The 17,396-nt window shown below is 38.7% G+C and overlaps 1 protein-coding gene across 5 annotated transcripts in view; it reads right to left on the bottom strand.

Annotated features, from left to right (window-relative positions):
- Nucleotides 1-4,602: 4,602 nt before the first annotated feature.
- The window catches only part of ANKRD12 (ankyrin repeat domain 12), a 117,175-nt gene continuing 104,381 nt past the window's right edge, over nt 4,603-17,396 (bottom strand). For all 5 annotated transcript variants that reach the window (XM_057700189.1, XM_057700188.1, XM_057700191.1 and 2 more), the window contains 4 exons: nt 16,442-16,540; nt 11,050-11,193; nt 8,263-8,358; nt 4,603-7,442 (listed from right to left, as the gene is read on the bottom strand). In XM_057700189.1, the coding sequence (XP_057556172.1) occupies nt 7,257-7,442; nt 8,263-8,358; nt 11,050-11,193; nt 16,442-16,540 (525 nt within the window). In that variant the 3' untranslated portion in view covers nt 4,603-7,256. The remainder of the gene's footprint in view (nt 7,443-8,262; nt 8,359-11,049; nt 11,194-16,441; nt 16,541-17,396) is intronic.

Here is a 17,396-nt window from a genome sequence, read left to right as displayed (position 1 = left end):
CTGGCTTTGCTGTGGGAACTACCTCAGAACTCTCAAAAGAATGGGGAAAGAAAACGCTCATTTCCAAAGGCTGCTCAGCTCTTCCTGTTTTAAAGAAAAAGAAATGTACAAAATCTTGAGGCTATTTTTGTTTTGTTTTGTTCCATTTCAGTTCATAAGATGCTTGTAATTCCCTCTGCAGTGAACAGTTGTGAATCCACCAGGCAAAAGGAACGCCCAAGCCACCAGGCTCAGGGCCCTGGGGCTGCAGGAGGCCCAGCAAACCTCTGGGGAAGCTGCCGCCCCCGCCCGCTGGGAGAAAATGCTGTTTTGGCAGATGTTTGCAAAGGGCCATCAAGTGCTATTGAGAGATTTACAAATCGTTCTCAAAAGCTCCTAAGGCTTCTCAAAATCCAATATTTACTCAGGGCTCACTCTTGCATACCAAATTAGGTCCAAACTTTGTAGCTTACTTATTTAGAATATTTCTTAATTTATATTCATTTCAACTTTTTTCCTTTTTTTCTGATTACAGAGAATTTAAAAATTACAGAACTTCGTGTGCGCCCCTGGCTGCTTTAGCCCCTGGAGATTGCACCTAGCTTCCTGTATATTCCTTCAGTATTTTCTGAGTCACGTGTATTAACATATGTTTGCAAAAAAATGAAATCATGCTAAGAATACTTCACTGCAACTTGAGTTTTCCCACCAGGTATATCTAAAACATCTTTTCATGCTAGTAAATGTAGATCTTTGTGATGTTACACAAATCCTCTCCATAAAGCCAAGGTGGTCTATTTGCATGCTTCATACTTTTCCATTCCAGTATTCTGCACAATTTTTTTTGCTTGGGACAGGATTCTTTTTTTTTTTTTCCCTGACTACATAAACCCTGTCCACTTTTTTTTAATTTACTTTATTGAAGTATAGTTGATTTACAATGTTGTGTTACAATGTTGTATTAGTTTCAGGTGTACAGCAAAGTAATTCAGTTATATATATTCTTTTTCAGATTCTTTTCTATTATTGGTAATTACAAGATATTGAATATAGCTCCCTGTGCTATACAGTAGGACCTTGTTGTTTATCCATTCTATATATAATAGTTTGCATCTGCTAATCCCAAACTCCCAATCTATCTGTCCCCCCTTGGCAACCACAAGTCTATTCTCTATGTCTGTGAGTCTGTTTCGTAGATAAGTTCATTTGTGTCATATTTTAGATTCCACATATAGATGATATGACATCTTACAGTATTTGTCTTTCTCTTTCTGACTTACTTTACTTAGCATGAACAGCCTTCAGTGGCTGGAAACCCTGCTTCTACTCTGAAACTCATGGGCATGAACTGAGGTGAGAGGCTCCAGGGCAGGTAGGAGGGGATTCAGGACTGCGTCACAGCTGTGCTGATCTTTCTTCCCACATGGAGACAGAGCAATTCTGAGGCAAGAGTTCTTTCCTGGGATTGCGTTGGGGAGGGCTAAACACAACAAAACAACAAACAAAAAAAACCCCAAAACAAAAAAAGTAAAAACAAAAAACCCCACACCAAACACCCCACAGGAAGGCAGTTGGTTTCCTACTCTTCACCTGCTTGCCAGTGTCAGCTTGTTCACTCCCTCTAGATTAGTGATGTCTTTGGACTTGACTTTTTTCTGCCTGTGTTGAGCATATACCTTTTGCTCAGTGAATGTTTCCTCGTGATACTTCTGGAGGACAAACTGCTCCTTTCACCATCTCATCACCATCCTTTGGTGTCATTAATTCAGGGAATCAGCTGGCTTCAACAGGGCTTCCATCTGAAGGATTTCTGATTAAACTGTACCTGTCCAGACTTTCTACTCTTTTGCCCTTAATCGATGACTTCAGCTTTTTGCCTTTAAGCTGGTGAGACTTACAAGTTGAGGTTCTTCTTCCTTCTCTTACATGCTTTTTAAAATACGGATGTCACATTCATCTCTTTTGTTTTTAAATACCACTCCCATTTCACAAAGCTTGTTGCTGTGATTCTCCTTCCCTTTTAGGAAAACATAATTTTTGTATTCTCCAAATAATCCAATTGGGACAGTTACACAAGTAGTTTAAAGCATTTTGAGATAGATGGTTAAAAATATACTACTATAATTTATTTTAGCAAATGCTGCTTACATTAAGAATGTTTGCAATGATAGAATTTGTTGCCTCAAATCCTTTTCACTAAAACCTAAATGCACGGATATTCATACATTCCTAAAATTCTTATGGACGTTAATAAAGACCTGACAAAGGGCTTGTGTGCAGAATAAGGACTTCCTACAAATCAATCAATCATAAAAAGACAACACAATGAAAAATGAGCAGAACACTTGAGGACATTTCACAAAATAAAATGTACAAATGACCACTAAATATATTAAAGGGTATGTCCAACCTCCTGAGTCATCAGAGAAATGCAAGTTAAAAGCACAGTAAGACACCACTACACATCCACCCGACTGCTAGAATTATAGAGGACAGCACCAAAGACGGATGCAGATTCGGAGCAACTGGGCCTCTCACAGCGGGCAGTAGACATGTACAACTGTACAGCCCCTTTGGAGAAATGTCAGTTTCCAATGAAGTTAGACCTAGTGACTGTACTCCAAGGTATGGGCCTGAGCAGTGAAAGAACGGGTTCCAAAAAAAAGACTAGCATCTTCAGAGCACTTTCCAAATGTCTACCAACTAGAGTGAATAAACAGGCTTGTACAACATTACTACCACTCAGAAAAAGGAACAGATGACTGACACATGCAACATGGTGAATTTCAAAACCTTATGTGGAAAGAAGGCAGATGCAAAACAAGTACTATATATACTGTTTGATTCCATATACATGAAGCTCAAGAACAAGTACAGGTAACATGGCGCTGGGAGTCAGCACAGTGGTGGCCTCTGGGTGGAGTACTCTACAGGGGGAATGGAAATGCTTTGTATGCCTCTGGCAGGACTTATCAAACTGTATACTTAAGATGTGGGTGTTTTTACTGGATACAAATTATACAATTACAAAAAACTGAGGGAAAGGGCACTGCTCTTAAGTGGAGTGATGGGCACACAGGTGGTTTTTTCACCCTGTAAACATATGCTATACATGGCTCATTCTCTGGATCAACAGCAAAATTTTTTTTTAAAAAAACTTTTTTATAGCTCTTTATTGGGATATAATTGCTTACACTCTTGTACCAGTTTTTGAGGTACACCAAAGTGAATCAGCTGTATTTATACATATACCCCCATAACCCCTCCCTCCTGCGACTCCCTCCCACCCTCCCCGTCCTGGCCCTCTAAAGCATCACCCATCATCGAGTTGACCTCCCTTTGTTGTACAGCAACTTCCCACTAGCTATCTATTTTACATTTGGTAGTGTATCTATGTCTATGCTACTCTCACTTCATCCCAGCTTCCCCTTCGTCCCCCACCCCCCACCCCAGCCCTGTGTCAAGTCCATTCTCTACATCTGCATCTCCACTCTTGCTCTGTCACTGGGTTCATCAGTACCGTTTCTTCAGATTCCATATATATGAGTTAGCATATGGTATTTATTTTTTAGTTTTTTGGCTGTGTTGGGTGAGTCTTTCTTGCCACGCATGGGCTTTCTCTAGTTGTGGTGAGTGGGGGCTACTCTTCATTGCGGTGCCTGGGCTTCTCATTGCAGTGGCTTCTCTTGTTGCCGAGCATGGGCTTTAGGCGGGCGGGCTTCAGTAGTGGCACACGGGCTCAGTAGTTGTGGCTTGAAGGCTTAGCTGCTCTGTGGCATGTGGGATCTTCCTGAACCAGGGCTCGAACCTATGTCCCCTGTATCGGCAGGTGGATTCGTAACTGCTGTGGCACCAGGGAAGTCCCCCAAATTTTCTTTAAGTCACTCTTTCCAGGGACTTCCCTGGTGGTCCAGTGGTTAACGCTCTGTGCTTCCACTGCAGGGGGCAGGGAGCATGGGACTGATCCCTGGTTGGGGAACTAAAATTCTGCATGCCATGCTGCACGCCCAAAAAAAAAAAAGTCAATCTTTACAGATGTATTTTTCACTGTTTAAATGCTAATACTTACAATTCTAACCTTCTTAGCCATTTGATTAATTAGCAATTATTTAAACTTTAAGGTTTGAAAAGGATTTTTAAAAAAAAATTGTGAAAATGCTTCTTTTAAAATACGAAATGTGACTACCTTGTGAATTTCAAAAAGTCAATTTCCCCTACATAAAATTTTTGGTTTTTATGTGTTAGAATGTCAAGGGATAGAATAAAAAATATTGCTAACTTTTTTGAATACTAAGAAAAATACATATTTAGCATTGCTCAATTTCTAGAATACTTTATAATTCCTCAGTCTGTAAAATGAGCTCCTCTGAGGTCTTTGAGATTTTTACAGTTAAGTCTGCAGCATGTCTAATACTTAAAAATTCATTTTCGAGACCTCATTCCTGAATAGACTTGAGCTCAAAAGGCTAATTCTTCAGAGGTTGTTTCCCCAAAATAAGCATTTTGCAATTTTGCTAGCTGCCCAAATAAACACTGGTGTTGGGCTTACAGTCATTTGGGAGTGGAAAATAAGAAAAAAAACAAACACTTATCACACATTTCACTCTTATTTTTTCTATAAAAATATAACTCTTTATTAAATAACATGCACAAATATCAACTAGTCATTTATTAAACAGATATGATTTAGAACAAGACTTAAAGAAATACAAATCCTTAGGTACAATTTAGTATCTTGTTCATGATATTTGAATAGTTAAAAAAAAATCATTGATTAAACTACCTTTATTTCTCTTTCAGAATCCTATATATCTGTAGGCATATACCCCATTCCAAGTTTCTTCTAGCATTTTAGAGCTTCAGAATATCTTTAATATCAAGAGCCCTTAACTACTTAAGTATAAATTCCCACGGAGAAGGCATTCACTTTTTTTCTTTTTTTAAAGCTATCCCAATTAGCTTCGAATGAGTCACTTTACAAAAGAAATCTGCAGAAGCAGAATCATGGCAGACGGGCTCCAGCAACTTGAGGTACCAATGAAGAGGGTGAGAACTGTGGTTAGTACTAAAAAGCTGGGATGACTAAAATACGCCACATTTCTGCTGGTTTTTCTCTTCTGCAGCTTGTTCTGTTTGGCCAAACAGTGATTTTTTTTTTTTCCTGCCCCCTTTCTCTGGTTGAACCATCAGAACAAAATGTTGTATAAACTTACCCTTCTCATGTTTTCTATGACTTCAATGCTCAATAATCTGTTTTTTTTTTTAATTTTTAGGCAAAAGTATAAACAAAATTTGCATTAAGTTTTTCATATTAAAAAGTATTGCTTTTATAAAGTAGCTTTTAATGTTCCCAGCCTTAATAAACTTAACTTCAACAAAACCAGTGCTTCAAAAATCTACCCTGCCTTTCTTGGCCCCATTTATCCAATAAAAAAGGCCAAAATCTTTCATCTAAATTTCTAAAGACTACTACATCCAATCTTTATAATAAAGTCCTTGCACTGTGTATTTTTCACACGTGCTGCTTTATTGCGCATGCCAAGTACAGTATGAATTAAAATATAAACTGATGTAAAAATTCAAAAGCCCCTAAGCTTAATATATACCTTTGCACTCAAAAACTTCAATTTTACATTCTTTCCCATTAGCTGGGATTTCCAACTTGCAAACTGAATTTAAATCATTTTATCCCTCGTATATTCTTTGTACTTTTCTCTATGAAAATAAAAAAATCCAGTATTATTTTATAATTCAAGAAAGTATTGTGGAAAGTTCTGTAAATTTTATCTAATATATTTATGATCAATTTTACATATAACCTAATCTTTCCAAAAATTTTTAATAAGTTTAGCAGCAGGTTTCAGATCTGAAATATTCCTGAATATTTAGTTTACATCATGTTATAGGAGAAACTGGACTTTTCCTAAGTATATTGCTAATTATTTTATTAAAAACAGCATACCAAATCTTATTTTAATTACAAAATTCTGAAAATTATGTTTCGCATCTTGATACAAGGAAAAAATACATTAATCAATTTTTCATAAACGTTGCAGAGATCGATTGGAATATGCCCATTTCTTTTACTTATTTTGACTACCAAATATCTCTTTTGAATACTCAGTTTTTATTTTAAAAGTGCAAAGGTTATTAAGCTTAAAACATTATATTTAAGCAATGTAAAAAAGTTTTACGATTTAACATGACCAATAAAATTTATTAAACATATTTACATATATTCACAGATTCTTTCATACTTGAGTATTAAAATAGACATTTACAATTCAGAATTTTCATTCAAAGGCATTTTTGAGGGGGAGAGGAGAATAGGCTCTACTGTGAGATGAAAAAAGAGCTGTTTCTTTGCATGACTAATTCTAAATAAAATGTCCAACATAGTAAGTCACAGGTACTACCCTGGGAGACTGGTATGAAACACCTTACACTACCATCAGGCATCACTATGGAGAGAGTTAAATTATAGGAAGCATGCAGTACAGCTAAGTCACAGTCTCTACAGTTCTGTGATGGAAACAAGCTAACTCAGACACGCATGCCTTATTTAAAAGTCCTGCTACCTGAACACACTATCACTACACTCCATACCACACAAACTACAACTTTGGTCCTGAAACATTAGACAAAACAGTTTTACAATTATTTCTTTGTATATGTTTTGACTACCAATCCCTTTGTATACATTTTGACCATTAATTACAAGATTTACATCTGCACAATATGTAAAAAATAAGTTATTAAAAAGGAAGACAATATTAAAACTTTCCAAAAGAAAGCTGTACAATTAACTTACAGATAATAATAAACTGAAGAAATTTTGTGCCAAGTTTTCCTTCCACATTAGAAACTATTTGGTAGGAATTGAGCCTTTTAGTTTGCTGATCTGTTTTAGTAGAACTTGACAGAATCTCAGCACCCATGGTCACCTCGTACATAGACCGCTAACAGCTTCCAGCACTGTTAGCAGATCCTCAGCGCCCTAAATGTCTACCACGTCTGCCAATGTGCTCCAACGCCACAGTCACCTTTCACCAATATAAATAATAGTTTTCAGTTAGAAACTGCTTGGATCTAAGATTCAAAATAATTCTTTTCATTTTTAATAAAATGACAGTGTTTACTACATCACCAACTTCAGTTGAACTCTACTAACAGCTGTGAAGGCATAACATCTCATTTTTGTCAAAAGGCAGTATTCCACAGTGTAACACTCTTGAGCCTCATTCATTTAGGACACCACCACCAGGAAGTAACAGCTGCTATATGGGAGTCAATTCAAAGTCATCGTTCACATCAACAAGGGGAACGTAAAACTCCTGAATTTCATAAATGCTGATAGATTTATAGGTGGCAGGATCAAGTTCCTGGAGTTTGAGCTGCCATTCTAACCTCTGGACGGCATTTAAAGCTGCAGCTTCATGTTGTTGCCTCATTAAAAGACAGGTCTATTTAAAAGAAGAGAAGAATTAATTATTTATTACAATTGCTTTGTTTAGAAATTAATCTCATGCATCATTTCTTTAGGGCGTAAAATGGATATACTAGGGTATGTGAAGTTTCTCAGTTACACATCCATTTCTGGTTTACCTTGTCTGCGTCATATGCCAAATACTTCTGGACCTGCAACTTCACACTCATCTAACAGACTTTAATTTGAAACTGTTCTTTCAAGCAATAAAACTTCAAATTATCAGAAGAATCATGAAAATCTAAGGAAAAGTTATTTTTGAAATGGTTCAGGGACTTCCTTGGTGGGCCAGTGGTTAAGACTTCTCCTTCCAATGCAGGGAGTGAGGGTTTGATCCCTGGTCGGGGAGCTAAGATCCCACATGCCTCGTGGCCAAACAACCAAACATAAAAAACCAGAAGCAATACTGTAACAAATTCAATAAAGACTTTTAAAATGGTCAACATAAAAAAAAAAACAAAACCTTAATAAAAAAAGAAATGACTCAAACCAAATAATTTTCTTTACAGATTATTTGCAAAATTTCTTCTCTTCTTGTTCTTCCCTCTCTCACATGTTGGAACTATAACCAGACTCATATACTGGATAACAAGCATGAAGATCCCCATTAGAAACTGCTTTTGCTGAACCTGAAAAATGGGGGATTCTTTATCTTCCTTTATCTTTCAAAGTGCGACCGCATGAGGACTCACAACTAACCCATCTCTCCTTTCTTAACCACTCCTCTCTAACACAGCTATAGTTTCTGTTTATGAAGGGGAAGCATCCAGTTAAGGTGAACTTCTAAACATACATACCTTTAATTTGTCAAATTTATCATCCACATCTTGTAACCAGGACATGAACTGTCTTGCATTAAAGCGATCCCTCACAGAAGTTTTACTGTCATCAGACTGAAAGAGAACATTAAAATAGCAGGATATTATAAAATAAAATAACCTACATTAAAATCTATATGCCATGGAGCTATATGTAATGAGGTGGATAGAACTACAATCTGTCATACAGAGTGAAGTAAGTCAGAAAGAGAAGGACAAATATTGTATGCTAACTCACATATACGGAATCTAAAAATGGTACTGATGAACTCAGTGACAAGAACAAGGATGCAAATACAGAGAATGGACTGGAGAACTCGAGGTATGGGAGGGGGCGGGGGGTGAAGGGGAAACTGAGACGAAGCGAGAGAGTAGCACAGACATATATATACTACCAACTGTAAAATAGTCAGTGGGAAGTTGTTGTATAACAAAGGGAGTCCAACTCGAGGATGGAAGATGCCTTAGAGGACTGGGGCGGGGAGGGCGGGGGGGACTCGAGGTGGGGGGAGTCAAGGAAGGGAGGGAATACGGGGATATGTGTATAAAAACAGATGATTAAACCTGGTGTACCCCCCCCCCAAAAAAAAATCTATATGCCATTTTATCTTTGTATTATATACTCTACTTTTAAAGGAATGCTAAAAAAAAGTAAATTTCAAAGAAAGATAATGTAATCTGAATATTTTAAAAATCTGATAAAGTATTTTCATATTAAGCAGAGAAGATTCATCATTAGAATTATTAAGATGCTGGGTTCAGTTACTAATTAAATAGAATCCTACTACTCTGTGAGTCAAAACTGTCTCAAAAAGGCATGTCAGGGCTTCTTAGGTGGCGCAGTGGTTAAGAATCTGCCTGCCAATGCAGGGAACACGGATTTCATCCCTGCTCCAGGAAGATCCCACATGTCGTGGAGAAACTAAGCCCATGCGCCACAACTACTGAGCCTGTGTTCCACAACTACTGAAGTCCATGCACCTAGAGCCTGTGCTCCACAACAAGAGAAGCCACGGCAATGAGGAGCCCGCACACCACAGCAAAGAGTGGCCCCCACTAGCCGTAACTAGAGAGCCCGTGTGTAGCAACAAAGACCCAACACAGCCAATAAAATAAATAAAAAAAAATAAAAAAGGCGTGTCATATGAAGTATTACATGCCTGTAACTTCTTATTGAAGCATAACCGATTATGAAATTAATTTTAATGTTATGGTTTACCACATGTAGGGAGAAAAAAACATTAAGGTGGAAGACAGGCCTTTGAGGCTGACATCTCTTCCAGGACCAATCCTTTGGAGTGCCCATAAAGAAATTCTACACCAACTCTTAAGAATACCAGTTTTGGTATTCTTTTGAGACAGGCTATATTCAAATATCAGCTTTGACTCTTACTGTGTAATCTCAAACTAATTACATACTCTTTCAATTTTCTATTCCATAAAACAGGGTAAGAGCATGTCTTTTAATCCTGTTTGAAAATTAAGAGTCACTAAGTCCTTGCTCCAACGCTTGGGCAAGAGGAAGCACTGGGTCTGACAAGCATCTGCTCCCGTCCATCACTGCCCCCACTGCTCTGACCACCAGCACCATCAAGGTGGCATCCAGGCATCAGGTAGCCCCACAATCACACTGCTCACATGCTTAGCTGTTACCAGTTCCTCTTTGGTCTTCAGGTAAGATGTTTTGACTATTTTAAATTTTATTACTGAATGCTTTTTATTACAAGTTTATTTTGAAAAGGAAGAGGTCTGATACGAGAATGGCTAATGGATGGCCCAAGTCCCTACCCAAGGAAGCAGACTTGTTCCTTAGTCCCTCAGCAGCAATGCTCACCTGAACAAGCCTGCTCCTCAGTCAAGAGACTGTCTACCAACCGTAAAGCCAGCAGTACAAGGGTGGATAACAGGCCCACAGTTGTTCTCAAGGTGATGACCAAGTTCTTCCGCCCTTCAACTATTAGGTCGATTGTGGCCTGATCCTTTTCAGTCTCTGACTTTGGGATCATTCTGAGGGTTTACTGGGAAAATTCACTTCTTTTCAGAATTTCTCTTTATAACCCATCTGGGACTCCACCCCCCTCCTCCTTTTTTCAGATGAGAAAAATAAAGTCCAGAGAGAACTAAGTAACTTTCTCTGTAATATACCGTATATACTTTGTGTCTCTATAGTTTGTCTGATTTAAAACAGTATTTTCTAGTCTTTTTTGGTGAGAATTCTTCATTGTCTGTGTTTATACTTTTATATTCTTTCTTATAATCAATGCATTTCATTTGGGCTCATGAACCACAAAAAAATTCCGACAACTGATGTCTGGTTCTGAGTTCATGTAATTTATATGCGGCAGTAAACCTTCTTCAAGCTATAGCTACAGTTTTCCACAGTTGTGTTAATTTATCCCAACAATATCTAGGATCCAAACAAAGCCTGGCCCTATCTCAGCACCATCACAATCTGGGCTCCACCTGCCACCTTTTCTAGCTTCTAGCAGCTTTCACTTTAGAAACAACTTACAAGTTATTTATAAAATGACACTATCCTAAACACACACATATCTGTTTTATAATTATCTGATTTTATGATATAAACCTAACGTTTAGAGGATTTTAGAAAATGGAGGACCAGTTTATCTGGAAGCACTTATTGTAAAGAGTTGTTTTCTCCTTTGAGCTTTACTGATTGTTGAATTCAGGTTTCTTCTGAGGACACAAATTACCAAAGGTGCCTGCTGTCCTAAGAACACACTAGGGCAGCAGCTAGTCCTTTACCTGGGCATCGAGTGGCACACTGTACACTTCCGCGTCCAGGAGAACAGTGCATGCGCTGAATGGCAGTGTCTGATTTGCCAGTGTTCTTGCAGCTCTGTAATGAACCCGAAGAACCTCCTGTTCATTGGATACAATGAGTTTTTCCTAGTTGAACAAAGAATTAAAAAAAAAATTCTTCAACCACTTGTTTTTCAAATAAAGTAAAATCACTTAAAGTGCTAAAGAACTTGAATCTCAGAGCAGTTTTTCCTTCACAGTAAGCTTGAGAAATTTGAGAACTCCGAGAGTTCTAAAAGTATAAGTAAATTTTCTTTCCAAAATTGGCAGTCTCTTTTTAAAAATTACCTTTTTAAAGTGCATGATGATGGCTTTTAGTATACAGCTGTCCTTGGTATCTGCGGGGCTTAGTTCCAGGACCCCAGTGGGTACCAAAATCCATGGGTGCTCAGGCCCCTGACATAAAATGGCGTGGTGTCTCTGCATATGACCTATGCACGCACTCCCGTATACTTTAAATCGTCTCTAGATTACTTATAATACCTAATACAATGTATATGCTAGGTAAATTTGCCAATGTGCAGCAAATTTAAGTTTTGGTTTTTGGAAACTTCTGGAATATTTTTTGAGTATTTTGATCCACAGTTGGTTGACTACATGGATGTGGAACCTGCAGATATGGAGGGCCAACTGTATTTGTCAAGATGTTCAACCATCACCACTAATTCCAGAACATTTTCATTACCCCAAAAAGAAAACCCATGCCCATCAGCAGTCACTCTGCATTCCCCTTCTTACTCTGACAGCCACAACTCTACTTTGTTTCTATGAAGTTACTTATTATGAACATTTCATACAAATGGAATCATATTGTATGTAGTCTTCACATGTTCTGAAGGTTCATCTGTGTTGCAGCATGTATGTACCTCATTCCTTTTTACCACATCTTATCTATCCATTCATCAGTGATGGTCTTTTGGACTGTTTCCTCCTTTGGCCCATCATGAATAATAAAGCTGCTATGAACATTCATGCTCAATTTTTGATTGAATGTGTATTTTTATTTCTCTTGGGTAAATAACTAGGAGTGGGACTGCTGGATCATAATTGTAGTTTTATGTTTAACTTGTTGACGAACTGCCAAAATGTTTTCAACAGAAGTTGTATCATTTTATATTCTCCCCAGCAATGTATAGGTTCCAGTTTTTTCATACCCTTGCTGACATTTGTTATCATCTGTCTGTTTTATTATATCCATTCTAACTGTTCTGTAGTAGGACACCATTGTGGTGGCAGCTTCTCTTTCATAATGAGTATTTCATAGGAACAAACACACTGTACTCTAATGCTAACTGCAGCTGACCCTTGAACTGTGTGGGTTCACTTACACATGGGTATTTCTCGATAAATACAAATGACAGTCCTACACAATCCACAGCTGGTTGAATCCATGGATGCAGATCTGTGGATACGGAGGGCCAACTCTGAAGTTATAAGCTAATGTTTGACTATGTGAGGGGTTGGCACCCCAACCCTCATGTTGTGCAAAAGTCAACTGTACTTGTAAGCCTCTGACAATCACAGTACTGCCTTACTGTGTTAAGGGGGCTCCAGAACTTCCAACCATGTAACACACAGAGTCGCTCTGTTGGGAGGTTAATGACAATCTAGGCAGCCCTCTGCACTGGGTGGATGGGAACTCCTGGTCCAGGCTATGCTGGGAAGAGACTAAACATGTGGCCGCTCTTGTCCTCACCATGTTGCCTCTTCACCCCACAATTGACAAGAAATTTATCCTTCCCCCATTGGAGAATGCAGCCTGCATTATATCCAAATATGCATTACTGTAGAGTTTCACTGTATTTATAATTTAGTGAAAAGATAAAGAGGCACAGTCCTGTTTAATCTGCTGTAAATTGTTATGTGATGAATGATACTCAAAAGAGAAGAGTTAAGTCCAATACTTATAATTTATTAATTTAAGTACAACTTTAAGGTGGGACTTTAAGTGATAAATATCCTAACATGTGATCAGATACTAAAGAAAAAATACTTCCTTAGAAGTTGGCTGTAGTCCTGTAGAGATAAAGAGCAATGACCAAAAATCTCAGGACTTCCCTGGTGGCACAGTGGTTAAGAATCCACCTGCCAATGGTGGGACATGGGTTTGATCCCTGCTCCAGGAAGATCCCACATGCTGCGGAGCAACTAAGTCCATGAGCCACAACTATTGAGCCTGTGCTCTAGTGCCCGTGAGCCACAACTACTGAGCCTATGTGCTGGAACTACTAAAGCCCGTGAGCCTAGATAGGGCCTATGCTCCACAACAAGAAGCCACTGCACTGAGAAGCCCACGTACTGCAAGGAAGAGTAGCCCACATTTGCTGCAACTAGAGAAAGTCCGTGTGCAGCAACAAAGACTCAATGCAGCCAATAAATAAATAAATAAATAAAGCCCTATAAAACATTAAAAAAAAAAGAAAGAAAGAATCCGCCTGCCAATGCAGGGGACACGGGTTCAATCCCTGGGCCTGGAAGATCCCACATGCCGCAGAGCAAATAAGTCCGTGTGCTACAACTACTGAGCCTGTGAGCCACAACTACTGAAGCCCGCGCACCTAGAGCCTGTGCTCCACAAGAGAAGCCACTGCAATGAGGAGCCCATGCAACACAATGAAGAGTAGCCCCCGCTCGCCACAACTAGAGAAAGCCTGTGCGCAGCAACAAAGACCCAACACAGCCAATAAATAAATAAATTTATAATGAAAAAAAGATAAAGAGAAACAGTGCTGTTTAATCTGCTGTAAATTGTTATGTGATGAATGATACTCAAAAGAGAAAAGTTAAGTCCAATACTTATAATTTATTAATTTAAGTACAACTTTAAGGTGGGACTTTGATAAATATCCAAACACATGATCAGATACTAAAGAAAAAAACACTTCCTAAAAAGTTGGCTGTAGTCCTATAGAGATAAAGAGCAATAACGAAAAGTCTCAGGACTTCCCTGGTGGTGCAGTGGTTAAGAACCCAACTGCCAATGCAGGGGACATGGGTTCAATCCCTGGGCCTGGAAGGTCCCACATACCGCAGAGCAACTAAGCTTGTGCGTCACAACTTCTGAGCCTGCACTCTAGGGCCCAAGAGCCACAACTACTGAAGCTCGCATGCCTAGAGCCCGTGCTCCACAACAAGAAAGGCCACCGCAATGAGAAGCCCAATCACTGCAACGAGTAGCCCCCGCCCGCTGCAACTAGAGACAGCCCACTCACAGCAACGAAGACCCAACACAGCTAAATAAATAAATAAATAAATTTATAAAGCAAGCAAACAAACCCCAAATATCTCTTTCACTATACCAGAAAGAAATATTTTTAAAGTCAGACCCTCTCCCCTAAGATAATTCACAGAGATATGTGGCTTAAATGACAGCCTACTTATTCCCCTTTAGATCATCATTCTTAACATTGCATCTGAACTTCTAGAGTAGAGCCTCTCAAACAATGTCTTCTGAGAATGGGCTATGCACGTCCCAAAGTATTGCTTCCTCTTAGTTCCTGGGAATGCAGGTAGGACCCAAGATGGCTCTAAGGTCAGGGGCTCTTGGGGAGGCAGGTGAGGGGCCAGGGGCTCTGGCTGCAAGTTGTGTTCATTCATTTAGCACAGTATTCAAATGTTATTTTCTATGGGAAAAATGACCCCAGAACAGAGGTTCTTAGCCTGCGGTCTTCACAATCCCAAGAAGCCTCTGGAGAGAATGAGGGGAAGGTCATTTGTGAACCTGGATGGGAAAAATTATGTCTATCTTCACTCACCTCAAACTGGCATTTCTCTCAATTATGAACATAGGCCACAAACCACAGTGATGCCAGAAGTACCTGCAACTTTGTCATCCAAAGAAATCACAGATTTTTTCAGTTCCCATTATAGTTGTTGCAGGTGTTGCCCCAAGTTTTTATACTAATTTCTTCTTTGAAATTCCAATAGTTATTATACCTGCTACTGTATGACATGTGACAGCAGCTCTTCTGTGTAGAGACACCTGTGCTACACCACACAGTGGGCCAACAACCAACCAGCCCTTCCCCACGTAGAACCAAATGGCAGAGTTGTTTCTTCTCACGCTGGTCAGACCTCTAGGTTGCTATCTAGGTTTCTGTAATTCTAAATTGTTTGCTGGCCAATACATGGAAGGATGTGAGTCATTTTCACTATTAAAGTTTTGCAAACTGCACAGTTCAAATGACAATTCTAAACTGTCTGTAACGCAGCACAGCTTCTGTAACATGGTTAGATGCATAAATGAGTATACACCAAGTGACTTCACATATGCCTGGTGATTCAAAGAGCTACTGATGTGGGTTATATGACCTAACTTTCCTTCCTTCCTTCCTTCCTTCATTTATTTGGTTGTGCCAGCTCCTTAGTTGTGGCAGGCAGCCTTCTTAGTTGTGGCATGCATGTGGGATCTACTTCCCTGACTAGGGATCAAACCCTGCATTGTGAGCACAGGGTATAAACCACTGGACCACCAGGGAAGTCCCTGACCTAACTCCTTACTGCTAACAAATCGTTCACTAACATGGGTCATGCACAATGTTGTAAGTTGTTTCAGTGCTTTTTAATTTGCTTTTCTCTTTGTAATGCTATAAATTAATTTTATTCATTTAAAAACATTATTCTGAGGAAAGATTTTATATTTATCAGACTGTTACAGGAATCCACGGCACAAAAAAGGTTAAGAACCTCTACCCTAGGAAATCAACCATGTATGAAGAAATTGCATACAAGGTTTTGCTTGTATAAGAATATGTGTTTACATCTGTAAAGGAGGACCATAGCTTATATTACATTTTTAGAAAGTCCCTGGCCCTCCCACAAAAGATTAAGAAGGTGTTATTTTTGTCAACCCAAGTTATTGTGATGATTTCTATAAAGAATTAGATAGGTTTTTTCCCTTGTCTTTTCATGCCAAAACTAACCACCAGAAACTGGAATACTAAAGCAGACCTAAAAGGACCAATGGGCACAGCCTTGGTAAGATTCTGCATTATAGTAGCTGGTACCAAGCAACAATTCCAAAACTTAAAAATCCAAATGTCTGAATAGAAATTCACTGCTACAGTTCTGCAAATTTGGCAAATGATAATGAAAAATTATTAGAGATACTTATATATCAAATATATACTGAACATGAATTGTAACAAGGGAGCAGCTACCCTGAAACAGGCTTAAAAATTCTCCATCTTATTGCATAAGCACAAGATAAAATCAAACCATTTTCTGAAATGGCTCTAAATAAGGAAGATTCACTAATAAAAAGCTGTACACTATTATAATCTATTGTTAAAGTACAATTATTTTTGGCATAAATGTAAATTTAAACATTTCTTACCCTTTCAATACTGTGTTGCAAACGTAGTTTCATTCTTACAACTTCCTGTTGTCGAAAAAGCTCTTTAAGTGGATCTGACAGTGAAGGTGGTGGTGTAATCTAATTAAAAAGAAAAACATATAGTTGAAAACATTAAGACTGTATTTACAATAACTGGCTATTCCTATAAAATTAAAACTTTTTAGTGCATAACTTGAAAACATAAATTCTAATGTTCTTTGAATTAAATAATATAGTAACAATTACACAACTGGTTGTTACTTCTCAATTTCAACTCTTTGAAACAAAGCAGAGCATTCCAGAAAACTTAGATGTTTTAATTCTGAGGCCACAGCAAATTCCCAAGGGGAAATTAGGACTAAGGCAGTTATTTATCATATGTGACACATTTTAGAGCATCAGTAAGTGGCAGTTCACGGACAGGAGAAGAGATAATAGGGGACAAGACTGTTGACAAGGAATTAGGGAAGCAGGTCACTGTTACATGGGTGTGAGATGAGTAGGGAGTGGAAGAGATGGGGGTCTAAAAATGCGGGTGACTGACTGACTTAGGATAAAGAAAAAGGAAGCAGCTGAGGACTTATAGGTCACAGTCTGAGGACTGGATGGCTGGTAATAGAGACCACAGGAGGGGACACGAGGAAAGAGAAGCAGGTCTGGAGGCAAGTTCAGGGCTGAAACGTTGAGAGTCTGTGGGGCTATCCAGTTAGCAAAAAAGAAGCCAAGGAGAGACGTTTGGGCAGAATGTATAAATTTGAGAATTCTCAACATATATCAATCTCTACAGAAGTGGTGAAATCACCAAAGGAGTATATGGAGACTTTTTGAGGAAACTTTCCATTTGCTGTTTTCCTCATCTACCTTCGAGTAAATCAGGCCTGGAGAGTCTGTCTTTTTTAGTATATGTGAGTACCAGGAGTCTCTAGAATAGAAACCCTTGTGAAAGCTTCCTATG

Source organism: Hippopotamus amphibius, chromosome 11 (assembly GCF_030028045.1).
Source record: "Hippopotamus amphibius kiboko isolate mHipAmp2 chromosome 11, mHipAmp2.hap2, whole genome shotgun sequence".
In the NCBI taxonomy this organism is placed as follows: domain Eukaryota; kingdom Metazoa; phylum Chordata; class Mammalia; order Artiodactyla; family Hippopotamidae; genus Hippopotamus; species Hippopotamus amphibius.
This window is presented reverse-complemented; position numbering and strand designations above follow the sequence as displayed.